Raw genomic sequence first — 12,807 nt, forward strand, 5'->3', positions numbered from 1 at the left:
CGGTTACACAGTAGAAGCTCTGCAGCCAGAGATGCACATAGCTCCATCTCACCACCTCCTATCCAAAGCAAAAAAAACAAACTGAGGTGTTGATGAGTGGGGAACCTGGGTTCCCCCCGGGGGCAGCCAAGAAACTAGCGTAATGACCTCTCACAATGTTGTGGGGACAATTCGTGGAACTGCGGGGGGAAATGCTTTGGAGATTACAGTCTCCACACTGCTCCCAAGGTCTTTGTGGAGTCGGTGGAGGTAAGTGGAAGGAGTGGCGGGGTGATCGGATGGCTTGATAAAATAACTTCTGAAAGTGCTCCAACTGATAAGGCCTCCACATCAAACACCACGTTCTCCAGGAGCAAAAACCCTTTTCCTCCAACGCTAACAGGGGGCATTCAACCTCAAATGCATGCCAATATCTTTTTCATTTCTTGTTGTTTTTCCAACTTTTCCTCCCTCACCGTGTCTCAAATCCCTCCCATATTTTTCAAACCCTCGGGCCATCTTTTTACATTCTTTCAGGCTCTGAAGGCGCATTAGGAGCCAAGAAAAAGGTAGAAACATAAACTCTGGCCATCGCCCCGCTGAACCTCTGGACTTCCTGAGAGGGGGCCAATCCATCTGACTTTTTGCCAGTTTTCCTAATAAATCAGAGCTCACAGTGTGCCGCCTGCAACCACCCCAGAGGAAGGTCACTGCTGGGCAGGTTAGCCAAACACAACCTTGGTCCCTTTGCAGACTTAAGTGCTCTATCACTGGGGGACGGTCACATAAAACCTTGACACTGCAATGGTTGGGATGAGTTAGAAAAAAAAAAAAAAAAAACACGATTAACCTTGACATTGACCTGTGGCAACCTTTTGGCAAGTGGCCACAGTTTCTATCTATCCCTGTAATTACCCCATAAACTGCTCAATAAATGGAGAGTGCGCCATCCTAGAGGGGTCTATAAATAAAAGAAAAGCAGCACAGCACATTCTAAACCACCAAATGCGAATCAGAAGATCCATGGCGCTGACATCTAGCTCTTTCAAATGAACCCCACAATACCGAGCAGTCCCATTTCATCAAATTCTCCAGAGGTGTTGATTTCCCCACCCAATGCTTCTCTAACCACCGCCGTTTCACAACCACTCTGTTGCTCAGAGCAGACCCATCAGTCAGAAACTCACTCATGGAAATAATAATAAAAAAAAAACAAAAAAAAAACAACGCTCTGAGAGGAGAGATGACTGAGATAGAAGGAGAGGCACACTGAATTCGAAAGAGAAAGGAGTGAGTGAAGTTCAAACCCAGGGGGGTGTGAGGCCGCCTCACTCCTTTCCTCCCATCCGTGCCCCCGTGGCAGCGGGTGGACGGGTGGTCGGAGGGGAGGAGGAGGCAGTTAAAAGTCTATCCTCTCACCCTCCTGACCTCCCGCGGCAATGAGCGGAAAAACAGCTGTGGGCCGCGCACTCCCCACTCCTCAAACGCTGTCCCATGGGCCCGAAGCACACATATACAAACACACTCCGAGGATGTGAACCTGCACATGCACTCTTAACACATGCACCCTAAGGTCCTCTTTCCTCCGTCTCTCACACACACACACACACACACACAGGTTACGTAACTGTGAAAAGAATGACCTTTTTGGTGTTTTCGACTTCTTGGCAACTTCGGTTTGGACGAGCAGTGCGATTAGCGGACACAGGCATCGTAAGCTGGAAGCTGAACCGAGAAGAGTTGAAGTGACATGTCTCTTCCAGCATATTTACATGACATATCAACCAGTGGGTTTTCAGAAAGGGTCAATCTGTTCTGCAGACTTCACCACAAAGCTGCTGACTTTGGTTCCAATGAACTGGGTGACCAAGTTGATGGGCTTCTACTTCTACTATAACTGTAACGCACGCTAGCACCATTATGTCACCGTTTCAGAGCATTTGCTGCTAAAAACTTTAATCCAGATGTAACATTTGAGAAAGAGCTGTTGGGAGTGTTCTTTGGACCGTTTTTTTTTTTTTTTTTAACCATCATTTGTTTAAAAAGCAATAGAGCCCCGAAAGGGACAGAAGGCAGTAAGGTTATCAGACGAGTCGAAATGATTGTGAATACCTTAACAATACTATAAGTGAAATAGTTTCAGTGTAAAAAGAAATATAAAGCTTTACACTTTCATAACCCCCAATTAGTTGGCAAAAAAAGATAACCTTCTGTTTATTTTCCTTGTTTTCCCAATGAGCTGATGAAATACATTAAAACTGTATTTATTTTACTCCGCTATTTGTCTCTCACTAGCTCATTTGACTTTTTAACTGCTTGAGTGTTTTCCTGTGCTTTCGGGCCTTAGTGTAATCAGTTATTGCCACAAGGAACACTTGTGATCAAATGCATCAGACTACAGCAGCAACGAAACTGTGCAGCTTGCTGGCTTACCCGAAAACACAGGCAGCTAAGCACACTTGAGAACCAGCCTTTTCAACTGGCTGGCTGACTGCTGACTCAGTTATCACAAACAATTGATGATGTACTCAGTTATATTTTGACACGTCTGATACCCTTTAACGCCATAATAACCGAACCCAGTGTTTTCAATTTCCAATAAAAGTTTGACTGAATAAATGCAATAATAATTGAATTAATAACAAAAAAATATATCCATAGTTATTGTGTTTGAGGTGTAAACAGATTATGTAGGCGATCAGTGTAAATTATAACATCCATGCACAACAGATTATGAATCAAACGAACCGATGACTCTACAGTCTTAGCTCCTGCATGAGCGTCAGTTTCCACAGTATTGACTTTAATTCCAACAGAGTGGGTACAGTAAAGTACCCGGTAATCATTCCCTTACTCCAGCTCCCAAACATATGCACATACAGGCCTCAGTAACACCCTCCAGTGTCCACGTTTGGAACAAAAGTCCGGCAGATGAATTCCACTGCAAAAGCTGTTCCTCAGCTCCTCAGTGAGGCGGCAGACAATAACACCAGAGTCCTAGCTTTTCTTTTTCTGATTGTTATTCTTCAAGGATTCCAGCAAGCTCTTGATCCTCTCACTGGCCGGCTCCCGCCTCCCTTTCTTGCGACTTTTGACCCCGGCGACCTGAGAGGGCAGCAGGAGGGTAGCGAGTCCCCAAGGTGTGGGAGAGTTGCCTGCACTGCCACCTCTCGGGGTGTTGGTCTCACTCTGCTGGAGCAGCCAGGAGCTCTCCTGACACAAAGCCACAAAGCGGTCCAGCTGCGCGGCGTTGACGTTCTTGCTGACGTTCAGGGAGGTCTCGAACGGGTTCTGGATGTGCAGCGGGGCCACCTCCGGCTTGTTCTGCTCTTTGCCCTGGAGAGAGGGAAGGTGACAATGGGGGGCAGATGAAAACACATTCCTGAGCAGCAGCAGCAGCAGCAGCCGTAAGGCCTGTATGTACTGTATGTTATGGTCCATCTATCTTGTTGGTCATGGTTTGAGCTCTCTGCTGCTGTATCTGGGGCACTCGGAGTTGACTGGAACACTTCTCCACAGGCTAGCAGATGGGAGAGGGGGGGAGACGTGGACACGGCTCTGGAAGGCATTTTGACTTGAGTCGTGAAAAGGGACAAGAATTTGGAAAGGGGAGAAAAAAAAGGGGCAAGACTGAGCTAGCTGATATGACAGCCAGCTATGCACACCGGACGTGTTAGCGACGGAAGCATTATGTGATCTGTACCTCTGTCTAGAAGCCGTGGCCATCAAATGAACCATCAATATGTGGGTCAGGGAGAAGTCAAGAACCTGCCATGGTACTTTGCATGCCGTATCCTGCCTAAAGCCTGACAGTAAAGGGGCTGGAGGGATAAAGGGATGGAGCTGTGGGGGGGTGCGGGAGGCACAGAAGATGGCAACATAAAGCCATCAGTCAGAGAAGGGAGCGAACCAAAGAATTGTAGCACAGTAAAGCAGATTTATGGCGGTGGCTCCACTGGTGAAAGCCTATATGCATGGGTCACGGCCGCAGTCTACCTGCAGGTTTCTTCTGCAGTGTCAAACTTGATATTAGTCTCATATATTAGGCTGCAGGGTCTCTCTTCCCCAGAGGCATCAATTCATTAAACTTCAAGCACCGGCAAAGTCCCTGCATCTCATATAATGTGCCACCAAAGCATCGACACCTACTTTATCAAGTGAATTTCTGGGGGCAAAAGTAATAGGTCATAAAAAGGATATTACGGTTATTTACTTAACTTTCCTGCGCAGCTACAGAGGAAAAAAGAGCAGGCAACAACAGGCTGAATATGGGTCTAAATACAATAAATATGTGTTTGTTTACACTTAGCCTGGTGGAGCTTCTAATTGGGATCTCAGCTCAAGGGTGCCGGGCCCCGTGGGGCTGGCATCAATCACATATGACAAGGACAGCTGTCTTCTGTGTGCGCGGGAAGACGCCCTCCACCAAACACTGCCTTTATTACCAACAGATTTCTCTGCTGGAGCTCAGCTCTGGGGCTTGGAGGAAACGCTGAGAGGAAGCTGAACCGGGTTTCCTTGAGTGATGAAGTCCTTTATGAATAGATTTGTCTTGTTCAGGTTTCAGTGATGCAACGGTCTGATTTTCAAGAAGCCATCCAAGTAGCAGGGTGACCCAAAGGCTGGACGGCGCCGACTCACAGACAGACTGCTACTGCATTTATTTTGAGGATGTTAGCAATAAAGGTACCAGATTTTTTTTTTACATAAACACATAACATATACAAACGTTTTTAACCAGGATCCCTTAAATTTGTTCTTTTTAAAGAACGATCAATGCTCTCTGGTGGGCAAACTAAATAATGTTGACAATGTTTCAAACCTTTGGCATTTGTGCGCTGACATTTCTTATCGTCATTGACTTATTGTCCAGTGGATCTGCAACGAGTGATTATCAGCCAATATCGGCCCGGCCAATTTATTGGTGCAGCTTTAATTGTGAGGATGAAACTTGATGAAGAAAAAGGTTTTTTTTTTTCCCGCACCGCGAGGGGAAAAACATAAAAAGAGTCTCCTGGTTCATTAAACATTTCTGTGAGAATACGATATTATAATCAAGTACTATTAGTACTCTTAATAAGGCAAACATGACATGCGTTAAATTTCTCTCACGTGTGCATATCTAACTATCTAACTGTGCTGCTGCAGCCTTTATGTTCATTTGACAGCATTCAATTAAGACTTGTACTGTGTTACCGGTTCTTTCAACTTGCAATTAACGTTTTGAACAGGACAGTGACAAGTTGACATGGCAGACTTTATGGCAAACAGTTGCCTATTTGCACATCAAGCAGTTACAGAGCTACATTAGCATTCATTTGGAGTTGCGTCTGTGTCCTCCTGATGAATGTAAGGCCAACATTCACTCTGTGTTTTTGGTCTCCACCAACTCCTGAGGGAAATATCCGGCTCTCTAGCTGCTAAATGCTCCACTATGTTCACCAGCTTTGAGATTAGCTAAATAATCAAAAGATAGTCGCGATCCTTGGGCTAACTCACTTGTGTCAAGGAATAATCGTGCATACCTTTCTGATATTTATGGACATCTTGTTGAATGCAAAGGTGGCGTAGAACTCAAAGAATTCACACAGCAGTTGTTCTGAGACAAAGCAAGAAGAAGTGAAGTTAGCCGCAAACGTAAACATCGATATCAATCAAAGTAGAATGTGGCCCTCACGGCCCCCGATTCTGCACTCACCGAGTGTGTCTGTGTTGCCCTGGAGCTGGATCTTGCTGAAGTCGCTGACAAACGTGCAGTCGTTCCCCTCAATCACGCTCTTGTCTGCGGGACCTTGTGGGACGAGAGTGGGGGGGGGGGGGGGTACAAGGTAAATGACCGCCTTTACAGGCCTACGATGGCCATAAACAAGACACAGATGGATGCCGTGGGTGCGCTCATGGAGAGGAAACAGAAAAGAGGGAGCATCTACATGAGTGCAAATGAAGGTGGTTTAAGAAAAAAAAAGAAAGAAACAAGAGCACGGATCATGTCTTTGTTGGAGGGTTTACTTCTTCAGCAATGCCCTTGTTACCAGTCTCCTTGACCACGATGAGGCTGGTGGAGGTGGTGTGTCCGTGTGTCTGTGTGTTACACCACTGTTTAAATAGCTGGCTGTATGCTCCGCTGGTGTGTCCGGAGGAGGCGGGGTCATCGACCTTCGCAGAGTGATAGGCCTTTTATTGTCCTGTAAGCACTCAGTGTGATAGAGTCTGCGCTAAACGGGGCAGAGCAGGAGGAGGAGGAGGAGGGAGGAGGCGGGGTAGTGTTGGGGGGGGGGGGGGGGGGGTAGATTGCTTTTGGAAGGCAATTATCAGGCAGCCAAGGTGACAGAGAGGGGGAGAGAGACAGAGATGGAGGGGCTGCAGTGGTGCGCTGGTGGTTGCATTATCACAGGACACATTCATTACAAATGTATACATGGTAATAAAAAAAGGTAAGGTATGCTCTTCAGTCATCTACAGAGCCAAAATGGAGACCACTGGGATTGTAGGACCAAACAAAGCACCTGCAGACACTCCGGGCTGTTGATGAAAGGACGTGCTTGGTTACTCTAGGCTGCTGGGTCACACCTGACCTTGAAATGCTGCTAAATCAAGTTATTCTTGGTAATAACCTGAATATCCAGATATAAGATTTTGACCTTATAGAGTTATTGTTTTTGATTATTACCAGACAGCAGTTGTGCCAATTGTTTGTATCATTGCCCACAATGATCTAATACATCGATATTAAAAACATACTATGGCATAGACCATAGCCACATATATAGATACATAGTTCATCATATCGCCCACCTGAGACCTATTCTGAGGTTATGGGGGAGGGGCTGAGGTCAGTGTAAATGTCACTATTGTGGGAATGGGGGCAGATGAGGGAAGATGCAATGCATGTGTTGCTATATGGCACCGTGACATTGTCGCGTCGGACTTCACGGTGTGTCTTTTAAGGAAAGGTTGATCACAAAAAACAACAAAGATGCGCTAGGATGAATGAATGTGCCTGAAAGAAAATGACAAGATGTCCCCCGAATGAAAGGTGGTGCTGAGGGGTACCTGCAAGGTCCCTGAGGTGGTCCAGGGTGGGGATAATGGGAGGGCCCCTCTTCTGCAGGAAGAAGAGCACCATGACGGTGAGGGAGAAGTTGGTGATCCAGGCCCCTGGGATGCTGCTGGTGATGCCGTGGGCTCGGGCCCAGCAGCGCACGGTAAACACCAGGCAACGCACCCGCGGGTCCAGTGCTCCGTACAGGTACAGCAGCTCTGTGCTCTTCATCGCAACCCTGTGGAGAGGATACAGAATGACTACTACTGTTCTCCTGCGCTGCAAGTCCTGATGGGGCTTTGTTGTGGCTATTCATTTCAGCGTTGGAGTATGTTGAAAAACACAGCGGCGGCAGCAGCAGCAGCTGCGTTGTGATGCTCCCTTGGGCACGGTGTCCCCACATGGGCTTCTTGTCTCATTTAAACTGCACATGACCTGCTTGTAATATATGTGTTTGTGCTTCTGTACGTCATGACTCTCTCCCTTCTTGGCTGGTGCCTCGATTTCAGTAGAAAATGATTGGAACAGTCAGTGGGCTACCTTCAGATTACTACCTGTTTTAGCATGTCGACCCTTTGTGTTAAATATGTCATGATGTAAGGGAATCATATTTTCAATGCTCTTTACCAGTAGTGTAAGCATCCCACTATTGTTTTGTTTAGTATATACTTATATAAAGCACGAGTAAACTTGATGCTAGTCCAAGCCCTTAAGTATATTTGTGCACCGGTTCTCTGTTTTGCTCTTTACTTGAAAACCGTAGGGCTGTAAGAAAATGCAGTTTGTATGAAACACTGAACACAGAACTCTGATTTAAAAAAAAACAATTTGATCCCAACATTTCGCAGCCTCCTGAGTTCAGAAAGTAAAATACTGTATTATGTTGAATTGAAAGGTCAGTGAAACTAAAAGCACAGCAAAGCCACCACTAGGGAGCAGCCTTCCGCTTATCACAGCGACTGCCTCAGTCAGTTTTCTTTGTTTTTGCCACACACACACACACACACACACACACACACACACACACACACACACACACACACACACACACACACACACACACACACACACACACACACACACACACACACACACACACACACACACACACACACACCTCGGGCAGGAAAGTGCTGCGCTTCAAAGATCTCGAGCACGATTTGAGAAAAGTCCCCCTCACATCCACCCACAGCGGGTGGTTCAACTCCATTTCCTTAGAAACTGGAGTGTGGTTTTCTGTTCGTTGGCAGGTGTGTTTTGTGTAGTTGTGTTGTGCCATCAGCAGAAACCACAATGTCTTTAAGGTTGGAAGGGAAGAAGTGAAACACAAACAATCCCCCCTCTCTGGCCCTCTTGTTCAGTTTCACTGTGGCAATCGTGCAACTGAACCATCACAGCTCTTCCTGCCTGAGGGGTGGTTTCTGTTTGGGGCTTTTGCGATGTCAGTGTGGCCAAAACGATATTCAGGACGACACAAACGTAGCAGTTTCTGTAGAGCGAGAGGCCCATGATGACCAACTCAAATTGACATTTGGAGACGTGACCCTTTCGACTGAATGAAACTGACCCATTCAGAAACCTCTGCAGCACCAGAGCCACGACAAATGGTTGTTCATACGTTGAACGTGTTAACGTTACCAATAGATGTACGCAGGGTGGATACCTGTTGTTGGCTGTGAGGTCACACGGGAAACCAGAGGGCTGGTGGGCGAAACGGACCAGGGGGCACCGTGCATTGAGAATCTTCTGCACCCCCACACACCCAGGTCCAAACTGGTCCACACACTCCCCGATGACGGACAGGATGCTCTGGGTGACGGCCCGCTCGGAGTTGGCCCTCTTCATCTGGTACTCCAGGGACAGACCTGACTTTGGCTGCACGCACAGAGTTTAGAGATGTTTAATGACCCTAAATCCCTCTCTATTTGTGACCTAATGCACTATATTTATTTTACACCATGTGCTCTCAATCTATGCACTACACTATATTGTTTCCCTCCAAAGTTCCCATATTGGGTTTTCATTATGTTCACACATATCAGCAGGGACTTCAACCTGGGTCCACTGCGTGAACTGCTCCACCGTGGTAATCCAAAAGAATTATAAAACGGTACAACTGATCACAAGTGTCATTTTCACATTCAATTAATCTGCAGATTATTTTCTCAGTTAAGAGTTTGGTCATAAAATAGTGTCAGAATGTCCTAAAGCCCGGGGTGACGTCTTCAAATGTCTTGTTTTGTCCGACCAACAGTCCAAAGATATTTCTTAGTTATAAAACACAGAAAAGCAAACCCCCCCCCCCCCAACCACGATTGAGAAGCTTGAACCAATTGACATTTTTGCTTGAAATGTGACTTATGTGACTTAAAATCTTAATCGATTATCAAAATAGTTGCAGAATAATTGACTAAATGGCTGTACTTTTACCTTAAAAAAAAAGAACACAGTAGCAGTATACAAACACTTGGCGTATAACACACTATAATGTAGTTGCAAGCAGATGAGTGTTTGTCAGGGATTATAACTTCTCCTATGTTTTATTATCCAATGTGTTATTGTATATTGTCATTCATTATCGGTTTATGTACCAGCCTCCATTTATAAATACATTAATAAACACTTATATCTACTTACAACTACATTATAGTGTGTTATAAACCAATATATATATATATATATATATATATATATATATAAAAACACACACACACACACATTTATATATTGCTTACAAATGCTAAACAGGGGGGTTAAAGTGTGTTACCATTATTGCAACTATTCCTTCTGCAAAAGGTTATGAAGTAGAGTACAAGTCTCATTTTATTTGCCCACTTAATTCCAAATGACTTTGATACTTTCAAAACATATAGCTCTGCTAACATTATACAATTTTGCAATTCCAGGCAACAGTAACTGAATTTATGTCCTTTACCAAGATAATGCTTTTTAAATATCAAAGTAAAAGCTTCAAAGATTTTCAAAGAAAAGCTCTTAAAAACCTGTTCTGGTCTTTGTCGTTCATAGCCATCTTCAGTTTCACTCTGCAGAACTCAGCCCTCACAAAACTCAAAGGGTGGAAAGTGACCGTGGCCACAGCAGCTGGTAGCTGTTTCACTTTTTGCTGGAAAGGCTTGGCTGTTGCAGGTGGAAAGAGGTGCTTTAGTTTGTCTAGCTCAATGTGGTCCGAATCAGTGTCACCAAGTACCAAAAAATGCAGATATTTCTTTCTGGCAGATGTGTTTCCCCTGTTTTATCAAGCACAGCTTTCTCTTTTTCAAACTGAAAATGTTATGGTCTGGCAATATGAATGCAATCATCCCTTGTCAGCTGGCGGCGTTGGTTTTTTAGTCTAAAGACAACTACTAGGTGACGACCCCAAACTCCCATTATTACCGTCTTTGCTTTTCTGCCACTGATGCCATCCAGGTCCAGAAACATGTCCAGATCGCTGCCCAGCTTTCCAAAGCCGTTCACCGACGAGCCAAATGGCTTGATGGTGCATTCTGGGAAATAAGCAGCGGCAATGTCGTTGAGCAGGGAGCAGACGAGGAAACGCAGCCGGCTGTTCTCCTCTGTTAGCTGGTAGGCTTCCGTCAGGGAGGTTGCCTGCTGGTCTATCTGAGGGGAAATGAGGAGACAGGCCACGGTTAACACAATCCTTGGAGCATATATCTCATGTTTCAAGCTCTTTATTGTCATATGCACAACAATTACAGTGACGCAGCCATTAGCAATGAAATTCTTAACTCTCCGGCTCCCTCCAACAATGCTCAAACTATACATATAAAAGAAAATCATGCATGTAAAAAATATCTATAATATAATATATCAAAAATAAAATACGATACTGCAGTTGCAGGTGTACAGTAATGATAAGGAAGAATAAAAGGCTAGAACAGGTAGAACAGAATACACACACATACTGTGATGTATGCAGGTATAAATGGTAGTAGTATATATATATATATATATATATATATATATATATGGACTGGATTAGTCCTGGATTAGTCCTTAAATCTGGGTGTGATAGCCCGGCCAGCCTTACACTTTCCTCTCGGGACAGTCTCTGAATGAGCTCGTTGATGGGAATGGTGGTTTGCGGGTGGCACAGTTGGTCTGACCGCTGGCTCTGCGAGTCAGCCGAGCCGAGGCTCCTCAGTGACAGCAGTCTCGATTTAAAAGGCACCATGGATTCATGGTTGACGCTGGGGATGACCGCCTCTTCAAGCAACGAGCCAACACTTTCCCGGTCGGCAAACTCCACGACAGCATACACGCCCTGGAGAATAACACAATTCCCTCATCCAACTGTGCACCTCAAAATATGTTGGATGCTTATTCATCAGAGGAACTTGCTCATTCACTTACATAGCTTTCATAAAAGAAGCATTTCTTGATATCTCCATGTCTTGATAAATGCTTAAGGAACTTCTTCTCATTGTTTCTGGGGTTGCAGCTGATAAGAACAGATCTCTGTGCCTGTTCTTGTCTCTCCGCCTGGACGGCATACAAAGATTTGTGTCCATCCTTTTCATCTGACAACAAAGAAGCAGAACATTCAACAATTACATGAACATCTTGGAAGTTTTTCTTTGTGGAAGACTTTTATTTCTCACCACTGTCCAAGTCCATGTCCCTGCGTAGTTAGCATAATATTGTTGTCAGACAATCTTTGCAGAAATAGCTGTTGAAGACTTTAGCATCACTTGTGCCCGAGACTTTTGCAGTATGTGGCACTGTTAAGCAAATATACGCATACCACAAATCACAGACACAAGTTTCATACGTCACATAGGACGTATTATGAACTCTTAGAAACAACTTTTCAATTCGGCATACGTATCATCCATAAAGCAGCATCTATGAAAATCAAATCTTATCTGAAATGACAGGGAGAATCACTTTTGGAGAGGATTGTAATGTTACAGAACTAGGACTCCTTGGTGGGCAAACAAAATGCCGAATTGCACCGACACCCTAAGTATTTCTTAAGCTTTTAACTTTCTTTGAAATATGTCACGCATTTTGTACCATAGCCAAGGCTACCCCCGAAAACATAGAGATTTCTGAACGAAGTTTGGAATGACTGGAGACAGCGCTATGTATCAGGGCGATGGCCAACTTGGTTTGTTTGACGGCTTGATATACTAACCCGCTTCGTCTTTCCGAAGCGCCGGCCCTGGCACAGCAACTACGTTTGTTCCAATAGTCCTGTGAAGACATGTATCGACCTTCTGTAGACACTTCACCAGGCGGCCCCTTCCCCTCACTTGTAACCTGCACACTGCGAAGGAGGACGCCATTGCTGCCCCGAGAGAAGCGGAGAGGCGCATGCGCGCGGCTCTGTCTACGGCGACTGAGAGGTATCAAATCCGGGCGATGAAGAATCAGAATCACGTTTGACGAAAAAACATTACCAAAAAAATGACTGTTAATGTGACTGTTATTTAAATGAAAGAGCTGTACCGCTGTGCATGGATGTGCAAAATACTGATATGGGAATGTGCAAATGTTCACAGTACAAAGTAGGCCACTTATTCTATGTGTCATGAACGTCTTTAATACGTTATATTTCCATTGTTTAATAAGAGTTGCTTTTACAACAACAACAAAAAAACAATTAAACACATTTTCCCACAGGAAAACACCCAGCTATTCTGGGGAAGGTGATACCCTGCGTTTCAGCGACGGATCCGCGTGAAATTTGTTTTTCCGTCTGAGAAAAACAGAAGAAAGGGAAAACGAAACCTACGGAGAGCAACGTTAACGCGCCGGGACCG

At 45.0% G+C, this 12,807-nt stretch overlaps 1 protein-coding gene across 1 annotated transcript; it reads right to left on the bottom strand.

Moving 5' to 3' along the window:
- Positions 1 to 1,944: 1,944 nt before the first annotated feature.
- On the bottom strand, positions 1,945 to 12,360 carry mtpap (mitochondrial poly(A) polymerase). Its single transcript, XM_070928269.1, has 9 exons — positions 12,180 to 12,360; positions 11,396 to 11,562; positions 11,073 to 11,306; positions 10,418 to 10,642; positions 8,685 to 8,896; positions 7,033 to 7,259; positions 5,678 to 5,770; positions 5,505 to 5,578; positions 1,945 to 3,315 (listed from the first exon to the last, which is right to left on the bottom strand). Exons 1-9 carry the CDS (start codon positions 12,358 to 12,360, stop codon positions 2,977 to 2,979), a joined length of 1,752 nt encoding a protein of 583 aa, XP_070784370.1. The 3' UTR covers positions 1,945 to 2,976.
- Positions 12,361 to 12,807: the final 447 nt, after the last annotated feature.

Source organism: Enoplosus armatus, chromosome 21 (assembly GCF_043641665.1).
Source record: "Enoplosus armatus isolate fEnoArm2 chromosome 21, fEnoArm2.hap1, whole genome shotgun sequence".
NCBI classification, from domain to species: domain Eukaryota; kingdom Metazoa; phylum Chordata; class Actinopteri; order Centrarchiformes; family Enoplosidae; genus Enoplosus; species Enoplosus armatus.